The sequence below is a fragment of the Ursus americanus genome, chromosome 31 (assembly GCF_024610735.1).
Source record: "Ursus americanus isolate L20-20 chromosome 31, mUrsAme1.1.p, whole genome shotgun sequence".
NCBI classification, from domain to species: Eukaryota; Metazoa; Chordata; class Mammalia; order Carnivora; family Ursidae; genus Ursus; species Ursus americanus.
The window spans coordinates 26,462,091-26,476,220 of record NC_142157.1 but is presented as its reverse complement, the minus strand read 5'-3'; the positions used below and the strand labels follow the sequence as shown (position 1 = coordinate 26,476,220).

General features: G+C 35.2%; 1 protein-coding gene across 1 annotated transcript in view; it reads right to left on the bottom strand.

Annotated features, from left to right (window-relative positions):
- The window catches only part of UPF2 (UPF2 regulator of nonsense mediated mRNA decay), a 105,570-nt gene that overhangs the window by 76,021 nt on the left and 15,419 nt on the right, over positions 1-14,130 (bottom strand). Inside the window, exons 4-5 of the mRNA XM_045793925.2 lie at positions 10,721-10,881; positions 5,478-5,675 (exon numbers count right to left, since the gene is read on the bottom strand). Of these exons, the coding sequence (XP_045649881.2) occupies positions 5,478-5,675; positions 10,721-10,881 (359 nt within the window). The remainder of the gene's footprint in view (positions 1-5,477; positions 5,676-10,720; positions 10,882-14,130) is intronic.

Sequence of the window (14,130 nt, the reverse complement as noted above, 5' to 3'; positions counted from 1 at the left end):
TTTATCCACAGAATACCTCTACCAAATAAAATGGCATTTTCTTTCTTTTAATAAGTTCAACTGTTTAGTCAATCACCAAATTTGATCTACTCATTCTTGGGTATATTTCTGTATGTAAGACCATATCCCCCCTTCTATTCTTTCTTGTTACTGGTTCCTATGAATGATCTCTTACATTACTAAAACAGAGACCTGCCAGTCCACACCGTATTTCTACTCTAATTTATCCTATATACCACCGACAGAGTAACCTTTAACAGAAAGTAACAAAACCGAGTAACAAAAAGCTGCATATCCATCACATCTATGCATCTATGTTAAACTTCAAATAAATGGTATTCACGGTCTGTAGCAAGATAGTCCAAACCAATTTCTCACTACCCTCCTAATTTATTACATCTTCTAAAAAGGCAAAATGAATTATTTGATCCTTACTTCCTCTCCAAATGTACTACATCATTTCAGCTTCTATGTCTTTTTTTCATGCCATTCTCTCTACTTGGAAGGTCCACCCCAATATCTCTGGTCAAAATCTAAGTCAAGCTTCAAAAAGTCTATCACAAAGGTCCATTCCTTCTGCAGACTTTTATCTGATCTCCAACCATGGTTAGTGCCCCCACGGTCTTTTTTTTTTTTTTAAGATTTAAGAGAGCAAGCATGCGCAGACATGCGCACGCTGGGGTACAGGGCAAGGGAGAGGAACAGAGAGAATCCCAAGCTGAGTCCCCACTGAGAATGGAGCCCCATGTGCAGGGCTCTATCTCACAACACTGAGATCATGACCTGAAATCAAGAGTCAAGACACTTAACTGAGCCACCCAGGTGCCCCTGGCCCCACTGTCTTAACTGACACAGTTCTTTGTACTTTTCCTACTTTTCCTGTGGCCCCATTCCTACTCTCCTTTATATTCAAATTTTTGAGGCCCTGGCTGCTCCCCACTAATGTGACTGTTAAGTCCACAGACTTGCTCATATTTGTCTCGCCCATGTCCCTCAGTACATTATCTCACAAGAGAGGTTGAGACCCTAAACCCAGTACCAAAAAAGAAAACAAACAAAAAAAAAAAAACCCACACATTAGAACCCTTCAAGTAAGTCAAACTTGAATAATGCTATGAAAAACCTAAAGGATGGTAGAAAGAAATATTGAGGTAACTAATGTTTTAGAAACTACTCCTCACTCAGGGCTTCAATTGTATTTATATGGGGAGATGCCTTCTGAAAAATTTTAACTGACAAAACTGAGTAGTAGGTATCTAAAATGAACATTTTATATATATTTTCCTTATACTTCTTGAGATATTTCAAATATTTCAACGCTACTCTCCATAAAATATAAAGTAAAATATACCTTAAGGTAATAACATCTTTGAGACTAACCAAGAAGTTTTTATGTTTTTATGGTACCACAAGGGTCACTTGTAAGGTGTTCTCAACAAAGGATAACCTCAACTACCATTTTCACAAAAACAGCCTAATTTTTTAATACTACTCAGCCATCAAAAAAAGGAAAGAAATATTGCCATTTGCAACAACATGGATGGAACTAGAGGGTCTTATGCTAAGCAAAAAGTCAATCGAAGAAAGACAATTATCATATGATCTCACTGATATGTAGAATTTAAGAAACAAAACAGAGGATATGATCATAGGGGAAGAGAGGAAAAAATAAAACAAGAAGAAATCAGAGAGGGAGACAAACCATAAGAGAATCTTAAGTACAGGAAACAAACTGAGGGCTGCTGAAGGGGAGAGGGGCAGGGGGATGGGGTAACTGGGTGATAGACATTAAGGAGGGCACATAATGTAATGAGCACTGGGTATTATATAAGACTGATGAATCAGTGACCTCTACCTCTGAAATCAGTAATACGTTATATGTTAATTGAATTTAAATAAAAATAAGAATTTTTTAAAATATCCTAAATTTCACATTCAGTATATTTTAACTTAAATTCTGAAGAAGAATGTTATAAAAAGAAACTGTTTTATTATTCTTACAGTTAGTATTCAGCACCACCCTATCCCCCATTTAATATATATGTTATATATGAAAAAAGAGAACAAAACTGATCCTTTAAGAAAAACTTTCAGGTAAAAACTTTTGGTGTTTGGGTGATAGTATGTTACTACATATGTTAACTGTAACACATGTACCACCGTGGTTGGGATGCTGTGAGGGATGCTGTGCATGTGTGGAGGGATGGGGGATATGGGAACTGTGTACTTTCGGCCTAATTTTGCTGTAAACCTAAAACAGCTCTAAAAAATGAAGTCTAATATTAAAAAAAAAGTTTTTGTGTGTCAAAGGACATTATCAAGAAAGTAAAAAGACAACCTTTAGAATGGGAAAAATATTTGCAAATCTGGTAAGTGTCTAATATCCAGAATATTTTAAAAATTCTTACAACAAAGAGACAACTTAATTAAAAAATAGACAAAGGACTTAAAAAGACATTTCCCCGGCAAAAATATACAAATGGCCAACAACCACATGAAAAGATATGCAACTTCGCTAGTCATTAGGAAAATGTAATCAAAACCACAATACCACCTTTACACCCACTAGGACAGCTATATATAGGAAAAAGAAAATCATATAATAACAAGTGTTGGTAAGGATGTAAAGAAATCAGAACCCTTGTACATGGCAGGTATGAATGTTAAAATGGTTCAGACACTGTACAACACAGTTTGGGAGTTCTAAAAGTTAAACACAGAAGTCTGTACCTCTTAATCCCCTTCACCTATTTCATCCACCCCTTTGCACCCCTTCCCTCTGGCAACCGCCAGTTTGTTGAGTGTAATAAATCTGTTTCTGGTTTTCTCTTTTTCTTTTCATTTGTTTGTTTTTCAGATTCCACATATAAGTGAAATCATACAGTATTTGTCAGAATTATTTTACTTAGCAAAATATTCTCTACGTCCATCCAACAACATCCAAGTTGTTGCAAATAACAAGATTTTATTTTTATTTTTTTAAGATTTTATTTATTTATTTGGGAAAGAGTGAGCAAGAGAACACAAGCTGGGGCGGGGGGGCGGGACAGGCAGGGGTAAAGGGAGAAGCAGGTTCCCTGTTGCGCAGAGAGCTGGACATGGGGCTTGAGATCATGACCTGAGCAGAAGACAGACACTCAACCTACTGAGCCACAGGCGCCCAAGACTTTATTCTTTCTTATGACTAAGTAACATTTCATTTTATATATATGCCATAGCCTCTTTATCCATTCAGATCTATCAACAGGTACTTACTTTGCTTCCACATTCTGGCTACTGTAAATAGTGCTGCAATAAACATAGGGGTGCATATATATATCCTTTCAAATTACTGTTTTTGTTTTCCTTGGGTAAATACCCAATAGTGGAATTAGTGGATTGTATGGTATTTCTATTTTTAATTTTTTTTTAAGATTTATTTATTTACTTGACAGAGAGAGAGATAGCCAGCGAGAGAGGGAACACAGGCAGGGGGAGTGGGAGAGGAAGAAGCAGGCTCCCAGCAGAAGAGCCTGATGTGGGGCTTGATCCCAGGACTCTGGGATCACGCCCTGAGCCGAAGGCAGACACTTAACAACTAAGCCACCCAGGTGCCCCTTTATTTTTAATTTTTTGAGGAAATTCCATACTGTTTCCTATTTGTAGTACCAATTTGCATTCCCACCAACAATAATGAAGATTCTCCACATCTCCACCAACACCTGTGATTTCTTGTCTTTTTGATACTAGCAATTCTGACTGGTGGGAGGTGATGCCTCACTGTGGTTTGATTTGCATTTCCGTGACAAGTAGTGGTGTTGAGCATCTTTTCATGGTCTATTGGCCATCTGTATGTCTTCTTCAGAAAAATGTATATTCAGACCCTCTGCCCATTTTTTAATCAAATGATTTGGGGTTTTTTGGTACTGAGTTGGAGTTTTTTATATATTTTGCATATTAACCCCTTATCAGATATATCATTTGCAAGTATCTTCTCCCATTCAGTATTGTAATAACTTTGTATGGTAACAGATGGTAACTACACGTATAGTGGTGAGCACTATACAACATACAGAATCACAATGTTGTACACCCGAAACTAATATAACATTATATGTCAACTATACTTCAATTAAAAAAAAAGTACCACATAACCCTGCAATTCCTAGGTGTATACTCAACAAATCGAAAATAGGGACTCGGGTAAGTACATATTCATAGCAGCACTATTCACAGTATTCACAGTAGCCAAAATGTGGTAACAGCTCAAAAGTCCACTGATGGATAAATGGAAAAGCAACCTGTGATACACAAGATGAAATGTAATTCAACCATAAAAAGGAAGGGAGTACTGACAAATGCACAATGTGGTGTACCTCTAAAACATGATGCTAAGTTAAAGAAGTCAGACACAAAAGATCATAGATTGTGTGATTCCAGTTGTATGAAACACTAGAAATAGATAAATCTAAAGACACAGAATGCAAATTGGTATTTGCCAGGGGCTAGAGAGAAGGGAGGTAAACTTAATGGGTACAGGAATAATGGAATGTTTTAGAAGTATGTGTTATAATACTTGTACATCAAAAGCAAATAATATTATTTTCTAGTTTTAGTGTAAGATACATAAATTACTAATCTTAACATACTCAGAGAGCAGTGTAACACAGGAATTAAGAGCCCAAGTTATTCATTAACGAGGATAAAATTTCAGATCCACCACTTACTAGCTGTGTAAGTTACTTAAGCCTCGATAGTTACTCAACCCCTTTGTCAAGTTTCCTCATCTGAAAACAGGGACGATAACAGTAGCTGCCTCACAGGATTATTATTAGAATTAAACAATTTTTTACTTATAAAGTACTAAAATGATGTTTGGCATGAAGTGATTATTAAATAAAAATTACTAGTTACTGTATTTTAAAGGAGTTCCATAATAAATATATCAAAATACAAAAGTACATTTAAAAAAAAATATCTGCTTTCCCTGCCACCGTTCCCTCCCATCTGCCCTTTATCTCTACAGTTTGGCAGAATTCCCTTTAGAGAACATGGTGTGACTGGCATTCAGGATCTCCCACTACGTTAATGATCTCAAAGCTTATGATTTCTCTAAATCAACTCTCCCTCACAAAGAGCTAGGGGCATCTGGCCTACCTAGAAAGAGTCATAGGTAAAGAGCACTACAGAACTGTTAACACTTTCCCTAACAATCCAACTGGGGGAATTTCAGATCTTACCAAGATCTCAAATGAATTCATTACGTTATAAACAAACATTTTCAAATTATTTCACATTAACATAAATGTTCTGACACTGTTGAAAGTATGTCATTTATCACCCTTTCATGCTCCATTCCAGACTATTCTGTCATTCATTTAATCTAATGACTCAATGTTCATAATGCAAAACTAGTAACTAAAAAAATACTTTTACAAATACTATTTGAAACTAATTTTTATAGCACTTAATGTAAAAATTTATCTTCTAGAATTTACCTTTGGAATCATCTTTGTTAGACTCTTTATTCTGACAACTTTTCTCGTTATCTTTAAACAAGATGGCTGGAACAAAAGCTTTCAAATCAATGAGGTTCTCATAAAAATTCCGAGCATCTTCATCTTCCCATATACCACCTTCCAAGTCATATTCTCCAGGCTTACCAGGTGTAAAGATATCAATTCCAGGCCCATGCTCTACGATAAAATAAGCCAGAGGGAATTAAAACCATTTCAGGTGTAATATGCAAAACCACATTACAATATTTTATATTTTCAATTTTACAACTGATGACCCTTGAGTGTTTCAATTAATAGAAGCTTCTTCAATCAACAAACACTCTGGATTGTTCATGTAATCATTTTTTTTAAAGATTTTATTTATTTATTTATCAGAGAGAGAGACAGCCAGCGAGAGAGGGAACACAAGCAGGGGGAGTGGGAGACAAAGAAGCAGGCTCCCAGAGGAGCAGAGAGCCCGATGTGGGGTCCAAAGGCAGACGCTTAACGACCTAGCCACCCGGGCGCCCCCATGTAATCATCTTTAACATCAAATCAGGACAGACTAGAGGACAGCATATGAGAAAGATGTTTTTTTCTCTTAAATGTTTTAAGCAATTAATATGAGATTAAGTAGCCAGTTAATATATTAGGCCTACTTTCAGGAAACTTAAAAATAAGAAATATATAAGCCTGGCCATTCCTAAAACATCCACATCTCCCATAAAGCATTTTTTTATGACTTCCAACCCTCTGTATATCACAATATCTTCGCAAGTAAACCAAAAAAAAAATTTAAGATCTTTTTTTTTAAGCAATCTCTGCACCCAACGTGGGGCTCAAACTCACAACCCTGAGATCAAGAGTCACATGCTCTCTGGGGCGCCTGGGTGGCTCAGTCAGTTAGACATCTGCCTTCGGCTCAGGTCATGATCCCAAGGGTCCTGGGATGGAGGCCTGAGTCGGGCTCCCTGCTTAGCAGGGAGTCTGGTTCTCCCTCTGCCTCTGCCCCTCCCCACCCTACTCGTGCTTGCATGCCCATTCGCTCTCTCTCTCTCTCTCTCTCAAAAAAAAAAAAAAGAGTCACATGGTCTGCCAACTGTGCCAGTCAGGCACCCCAGAAGTAAACCATAAACTTTTAATTAAGAAGCATCCCTTCTTTTGGTATAATCCATGGTATAAGGCAGGTTGCTATAAATGGTCATCTGATAAATAACTGGCAAGAAGAGAAGGAAAGATGAAGAAATATAAAGATATTTCAGTAGAAGGTAGAAAAACCATGTATATATTTGCACATGTGTGTGCACATACACACACAGTCTACCTTTTACATACAACTATAAATTCTTAAACTCAGAAGAGCAAAATTAATATCCAACTTCATGATCATTAGGTCACTCATGAATTTATCTATTCTCACTGCGCTTCTCTCCTAACTAGAATTTTAAGTAGGAGAATGATCACGTAAATTAAAAATAACCATAAGAAAATGATTCATTTCATAGGCAAAATAAGACCAAAAGCAAAAATAACAGAACACTGGCTCCCTAGCACACTCCTTATATGCCTCACAGCAAATATATTTAAACACAGGACACTAAACCCATATAATATAAGAGAAAAGACTGATAAATTTATAACTTTTGTTTAATGAAAAATGTAAACAAAAGCAAAGGACAAACTAGAAGACAATACTGGCAATATTCATACAAAGAATTAATATTCACAATATAAAGAGCCATACAACCAAAGACCAAAACTCCAACAGAAAAATGGATAAAGCCTCTGAACAGGTAAGTTAAAGACCATATGAAAAGAACCTTAACTTCAGTACTAATCAGGATAATGTTAAATAAAGTTAACATTTATCACTTCAACACATTAGATTATGTTTAAAAGACTGATACCAGCAAACGCTGACAAGACCATAGGGAAGTAAGCACTCTCATACCTTCTCTAGAGTATAAATTAATACAGCATTAAGGAGATGTCATCTGTCAGTATCCATCAATATTTATCTTATTTTTTTTAACATTTTATTTACTTATTTGACAGACAGCGAGAGAGCAAGCACAAGCAGGGAGAGTGAAAGGCACAGGGAGAAGGAGAAGCAGGCTCCCCGATGAGCAGACAGCACGACACAGGGCTTGATCCCAGACCCTGGAATCATGACCTGAGCTGAATGTAGGCACTTAACCATCTGAGCCACCCACGCACCCCAGTATCTATCAATATTTAAAATAAGTATAATCTTTGATCAAACTGCAAGATTCCTTCTAGGAATCTATACCAAAGAAATAAAAGAAAATGTGAAGTAAGATTTACAAGGATAGTCACTGTAGCACTGTTTGTTACAGAGCAAAACTGAAAAGAATCTAAATATCTACCAATAAGGGCTGACAAACTGCATTTATACACTCTGTAATATTAATCAGGTACTAAAATAATAAGGCATATCAATCTGAACTCCGCACTTCCTCAAAAATATGTTATTGAAAGAGAAAAGTTAATGCAAAATAACATACTACATAAATTAACAATAAAGCTATGTATCAATATCTGATTATATATTTTACATATCTATTTTGTACTAAAAAGTTTGGACAGATTCGTATCAAACTATTTTTTTTTTTTTAAAGATTTTATTTATTTATGTGACGGAGAGACAGCCAGTGAGAGAGGGAACACAGCAGCGTAGTGGGAGAGGAAGAAGCAGGCTCCCAGCAGAGGAGCCTGATGTGGGACTCGATCCCGGAACGCCGGGATCACACCCTGAGCCAAAGGCAGCCGCCTAACGACTGCGCTACCCAGGCGCCCCTCGTATCAAACTATTAACCATGGATAGCTTGGAAAATGGAAAGCATAAGATAGACTTTCACTTTCTACTCTATAATATGCATGAATATTTTACATATATGAAAAATATATTTGCACGGTAATTATAAATTGTGAAAAAATCAACTTCTGAGAAGCAAAAAAATGGTACCAAGTCAAAAAGCAGTAGATAATTACGGGAAATACTTGCAATGATGTGATGAAGAATAATTTCTTTAACATGCAAAGTGCTTTTATAATTCAATTAAAAATAGATAAATATTTGATTAAAAAGAAAAGGCAGGGGTAAAGGATTCAAACCAGTATGTCACAGAGAAACAAAACAGCCAATAAACTTAAAGAAAAGATGCTCAACCTCACTCAGAAGATAAAAATCAAGAACTACAATACAGTAAGAGTGTAAGGAAACACTCATTCTCACATAGCTAGTGGCATGTAAATTTCTTTGGAAGAATATTTAACTTTATATATTTAAACTTAAAATACATATACTCTATGGAAGTGTTGAATCACTATACTGTACACCTGAAACTAATATTACACTGTATGTTAACTGACTGGAATTAAAATAAAAACTTAAAAAATAAAAAATTATAATAAAATGTAAAAAAAAAAGTAGTTGCAGAATAGCATATATAATATGATCTTATTTCAGCAGGGCAGGAACAAATATTATTATTTTTAAAGATTTTATTTATCTATTTGACAGAGAGAGAGAGAGCACAAATAGGCAGAGGAAAAGGGAGAAGCATGCTCCCTGCTGAACAGGAGCCTGACGCAGGGCTCGATCCCAAGACCCTGGGATCATGACCTAAGCTCAAGGCAGATGTTTAACTGACTTAGCCATTCAGGCACCCCAGGAACAAATATTCTGATCACTTAAAAGTTTAGGCCTCTTCAGGCCAAGATGAGGTACCAGTGACCTAAAACAACTAAAAAACCAGGCAAACAATATATCAAAGTTTTTGAACACAACATCAGTTAGCACAGGAAAGTGATTCCTACAGAGAAGAAACAAAAAACCTGAGCCCTATAATTAACTGCTCTAGCTTACTGCCTGATAAGATTTTCCAGTATGGCCAAGTACGGCAGAAGTGAAACCGACCCCAGCAGTCTCCATGAGATGAGAATGACAGAAGCTGAGAGTGTGGCAAGACTCTAGCCTAGGTGGCTAGATATTGCAGGACAGAGTACCAGAGAGGAAAAAGCACAGAGACAGACCTTAAAGATCGGCAGACAGTGCCCCCTGACTATTCAGCAGAATGCTGATCAGCCCCTATGTGTGAGGGTTATGTGTGAGGGTTTCCCAGCTGAGACTGGGAAAATAACTACTCATGAATCTTCCAATTCATGGGAAATCAGGTAGAGTACAGAAGGATATTGCTTCTGTAATAGGGAAAATTAGCCCCAGACTAAAGGCTGCACTGATCCCACCTAACAAAGCCAACCTGAAAAGGATAAAATTGTTTCCAAGTAGCTTAACTGTGCCACAGAATGAAGGTCAATGATATTTCTAAGAATACAAAAATATCCAGCAGTTATCCAATTAAACATGATGAAAAAGCAAAAAGTAGAAAAAATACAAGAGCTGTAGAGGAGATCAATCACTTAATCAATTAAAACCAATGCAGAAATGACATATATGATAAAATTAGTAGACAAGGATATGAAAACAGATATTCTAACTATATTTCATATACTCAACAAGCTAGGAGACTGACCAAGCATGTCTGAGACCATGGAAAATATAACCAGCTTCCAGAGATAAAAATTACATTTCTATATAAAATTAATAGCATAGGGGCACCTGGGTGGCACAGTTGGTTGACCATCGGACTCTTGGTTTCAGCTCAGGTCATGACCTCAGGGTTGTGGGATCTAGCCCAGTGACCAGCTCTATACTCAGCACAGAGGGTGCTTGAGATTCTTAGATTCTTTCCTCCTCCTTCTCCCTCCAGCTCTGTTCCTCCCTGTCCCCCCACCCATACTGCTTGCTCTAATAAATAAAATCTTAAAAAGGGGGGGGGGCCTGTTGGATATAATTCAAAGATATCTAATATGAAAGAACCAGAAGGAATGCATCGTAAGATCATATGTGTTAATTATTGTCCTCTAAGTGCAAAGCCTTTTCCATTCATAGGAGTATTTCAAATAGTAGCTTTTCAAAGTTCTTGTTAGGTCTTAATACTACTTCTTCATTTAAAACACCTTAAAGGCATGTTTAAAACTTAATTTTCAATCATATAAATCTGACAAAAGAAAAGGTAAATGACCATGCCTAATACTCCTTTCATTTAAAACACTTTAAAGGCATGTTTAAAACTTAAATTCTCAATAATATACATCTGACAAAGTAAAGATAAGTGATAGTGCTTACTGAAAAATCAATGTTTTTAGGGCTATCTTACCTTCTGGTGTCGGTTTGTCTTGAGGAAGATCTGGCATATTTTCATCCAAGAGGTCTGCTAAGGATTGAGAATTTGCCAGCAGCTTCTGATATGACATAGCAAATTCCTCATACTGTTTATGTCTATCTTCACTTAGCTCCCCTTTAGAATGGAGAATACGCCTATAAACAAATGATGAAATAATCTGATAATCTCATCAAAATACATGTGATCATGTACTGTTACACTGGGAATGTTCTATAAAAGTGTATTTTATCACATAAGCTTTTTGCATGATTTTCTTCAATTTATTTTATTTACATTTTCAAGATGTATCTGAAAATTAAAACTGGTATAATCAAATTCTCCTAATCAATTAAATTTAACATTAGTTTAACATTTAACATTAGTTCTTCCAAGAATATTGAGATTATGCCCACAGAAATGTAAAATTTAACAATGCCACTAAATAAAAATCATTTTAAAAGTATTTTGTTAACGTCATACTCCCTTCAGACACAATCAAAAATACTTAACATACCTAAAAAAGTTACTATTCAAAAACAAGTTATCAAATCAGTATCCTTAAACTTCCACAATGATTTGAATCAAGATTTTTTGAAAAAGCCCACATCTTCCTAACAGCCAATTCTCAGCTTACTGTACAAGTATTGGTTATTTACCCATTTACCAAATATTAATTGAGCAACACACTTAAGCAAGGCCAGGCCATCTCAGGAGCAGAGAATACAACTAGTCTTCTACTCTACAAACAGGTCACTAATAAGCCACCCATAATTAGAAATGCAGACTACTGAAAATTTTCAAAATGAATAGTGAAGTAAAAACCTTCCTATAAATACAGATAGTTGAGATGTCTATATCTGCATCTATTTATAACTAAGTACATATGTAGTATAACATGTGAAATCTATAAACCTTAATGCAAATACAATATAGGTTTCAAAAAGCCCACTGTAAATTAAGTCATTTTCAAAATATTTAAAAGTTTTTTTATTACTTGTCATTTGCGTTTTCTTATAAACAAGGAAGAAAACGAGGTGGTTTTTTGGTGATATCTTATTAAAAGTTACAGAAAATAAAGTGAAAAACCATGCCTAAACTTACTCACCCAGCTTAGCTGGAACAATTTCCAACCTTTCCCATCTTATCGCATTCCTACCCACATAAACTTTCGCTTAAATGCTGTAACATTCCAGCCAACGTTTCCTAAGTTAGAAATATCAGCTCCCATTATAAGCACAAGGTAGATCAATGCATAGGTTACTATTCATTAAATCCAATCTTTTTTTTTAAATCCAGCCTATTAGGGATCTAAAATGAAAAATTTTCACTCATTTTCTTACGATTTAAAAGTACATTAGTATCGTTCTATGAACAAGAATATAATTTCTTTCCCTCTTTAACCATTTATTTCAAACTAATTTTACGGGAAAAAAAACAGTCTTTCAGTAAGTTTTATGAATGAATTCTAAACCCAACATTCAAAAGTACTCAACCTGTGAAAGTAATGACTATCACTTTGAATAAGTGAGCTTGTCAGAACTTTTAATTAGAAGTGATATCGTTTTTGAAGACAAAAAGACACTAAAATGAAATAAATTGTTTAAATAAATAATACTCAAAAGTAGGCTATTCTAAAATGTTCTGCAGTGTATTATTAGAAAAAATGTTCATCAATAAAAACTTAGGAGTTTATTCTGTAGCAGATTATGTTCAGAGCAATAATAACAGTCCTAAGAGATTTCAAAACCTCTATTGACAAGATGCAAAATTATTTCAGTACTTGAAAAGAAATTGGAAAATATCTCAAAATAACAGAACCTGGAACTTTCTCTAACAAGTTCTGACATTCTAGTAATCTGAAGAACATATACGCCGTTTTAGGTTATACAACATTCACTAAGCATTTATGATATATAAGCAGTAACAAAGTGATGACTATTTTATCACAACAAAAAAGGAACACTCTTTTTTCCAATATCAATCTCATTTTCAAACATTTGCCTGTGACTTTGCATTCCATCAATTAAAAGTGATTTAATTCTATAATAGTTCCCTCTGTACACATGCCAATTCCTTTCCAGTCATCTTAGAACAAATTTAAAACTCTGAAGTTCCAGAGGTAACTCCTCACACTTCCCCAAATCTCAATCCCATGTCAAATTTTTTAACAGTACTAATTTACCTAACTGTTTAACTTACAAGTGCTTAGGTTACTACCTAGTGAGAACAGTCCTCAGGACAAAAGCTTAAATTTTGGTGCATTTATTTTCTAATCATCTCTTACACTAAAAACTTAGCAAGCAGCACAAGATACCAATGAAATGGCATTGGAAGAGTTCTGTCATACACAAAACTTATACAGTCCTACATATTCCCTTTGACCATTTATTTAATATATTTACTGAACATCAGACTAAACACACAGCATGTAGTAAGACTATAGATTTCAAGCACAGAATTAAATGCATCATAGGTACCTGAACATTCAAAATCCCTAGAATCATTTAGAAGTGCTCATCAAATTAAAATGAAACATTTTTAATGACTGTACTATATATGGCAGTTCTTTATGTTTATGAAGCCCATTGGAAAAGATTTTCAGTTTAACTTTTTTAGAAGACCTGTATGAGGGAACTAAACATTATGCAGCACATTTGATCAAAATACCTATTCTATTTGGTGTAAATCTCACCAAAATTTCTTATGAGAATTCCATGGGAATATATCACCATGCAAAATCAAGCTGAATATATGATTTATCACATATTTTAATTACCATCTCTTCAGAAGCACATATATTCAGAAAGTTGAACAGAAGCCAGTCTTTTTGAGATGGTCATAAATTAGAGGTTAGAAAACTATTTCTGCAAAGGGGCCAGATATAAGTATTTTAGGCTTCGCAGACCATTTGTTCTTTGTTGCAACTACTCAACTCTGCTGATATGGCACAAAAACAGCCACAGTTAATACATAAACAAATGAGCGTGACCATGTTCCAATAAAACTTTGTTCATGGACACTGCAATTTGAACTCATATAATTTTAGTATTTCACAAAATATTCCTCTTTTGATTTTTCCCCAACCATCCAAAAAAGTTAAAGCCATTGTTATTCTTAGCCCACCAGCTGTATAAAAAATAGTGGTGGGTCTATCTGGCCTGTGGGCCATAGTTTGCCAATGCCTGTCATAATTCGAGTTCAATGAATCAGTATCATTGTTAAATGTATTATAATGAACACATTCCCTCTCATGACATCACTGTAAAATAGGGAGCTACTGGCAGCATTTTAAAGATATAAAAAGCAAGCAATGAAAACAAAATTAATTCCAAATCTTATTCATTATAATAAAAATACAAGGTAGTAGACCTCCTTCACCCAATGATGAGTTATCACTGTCTGGA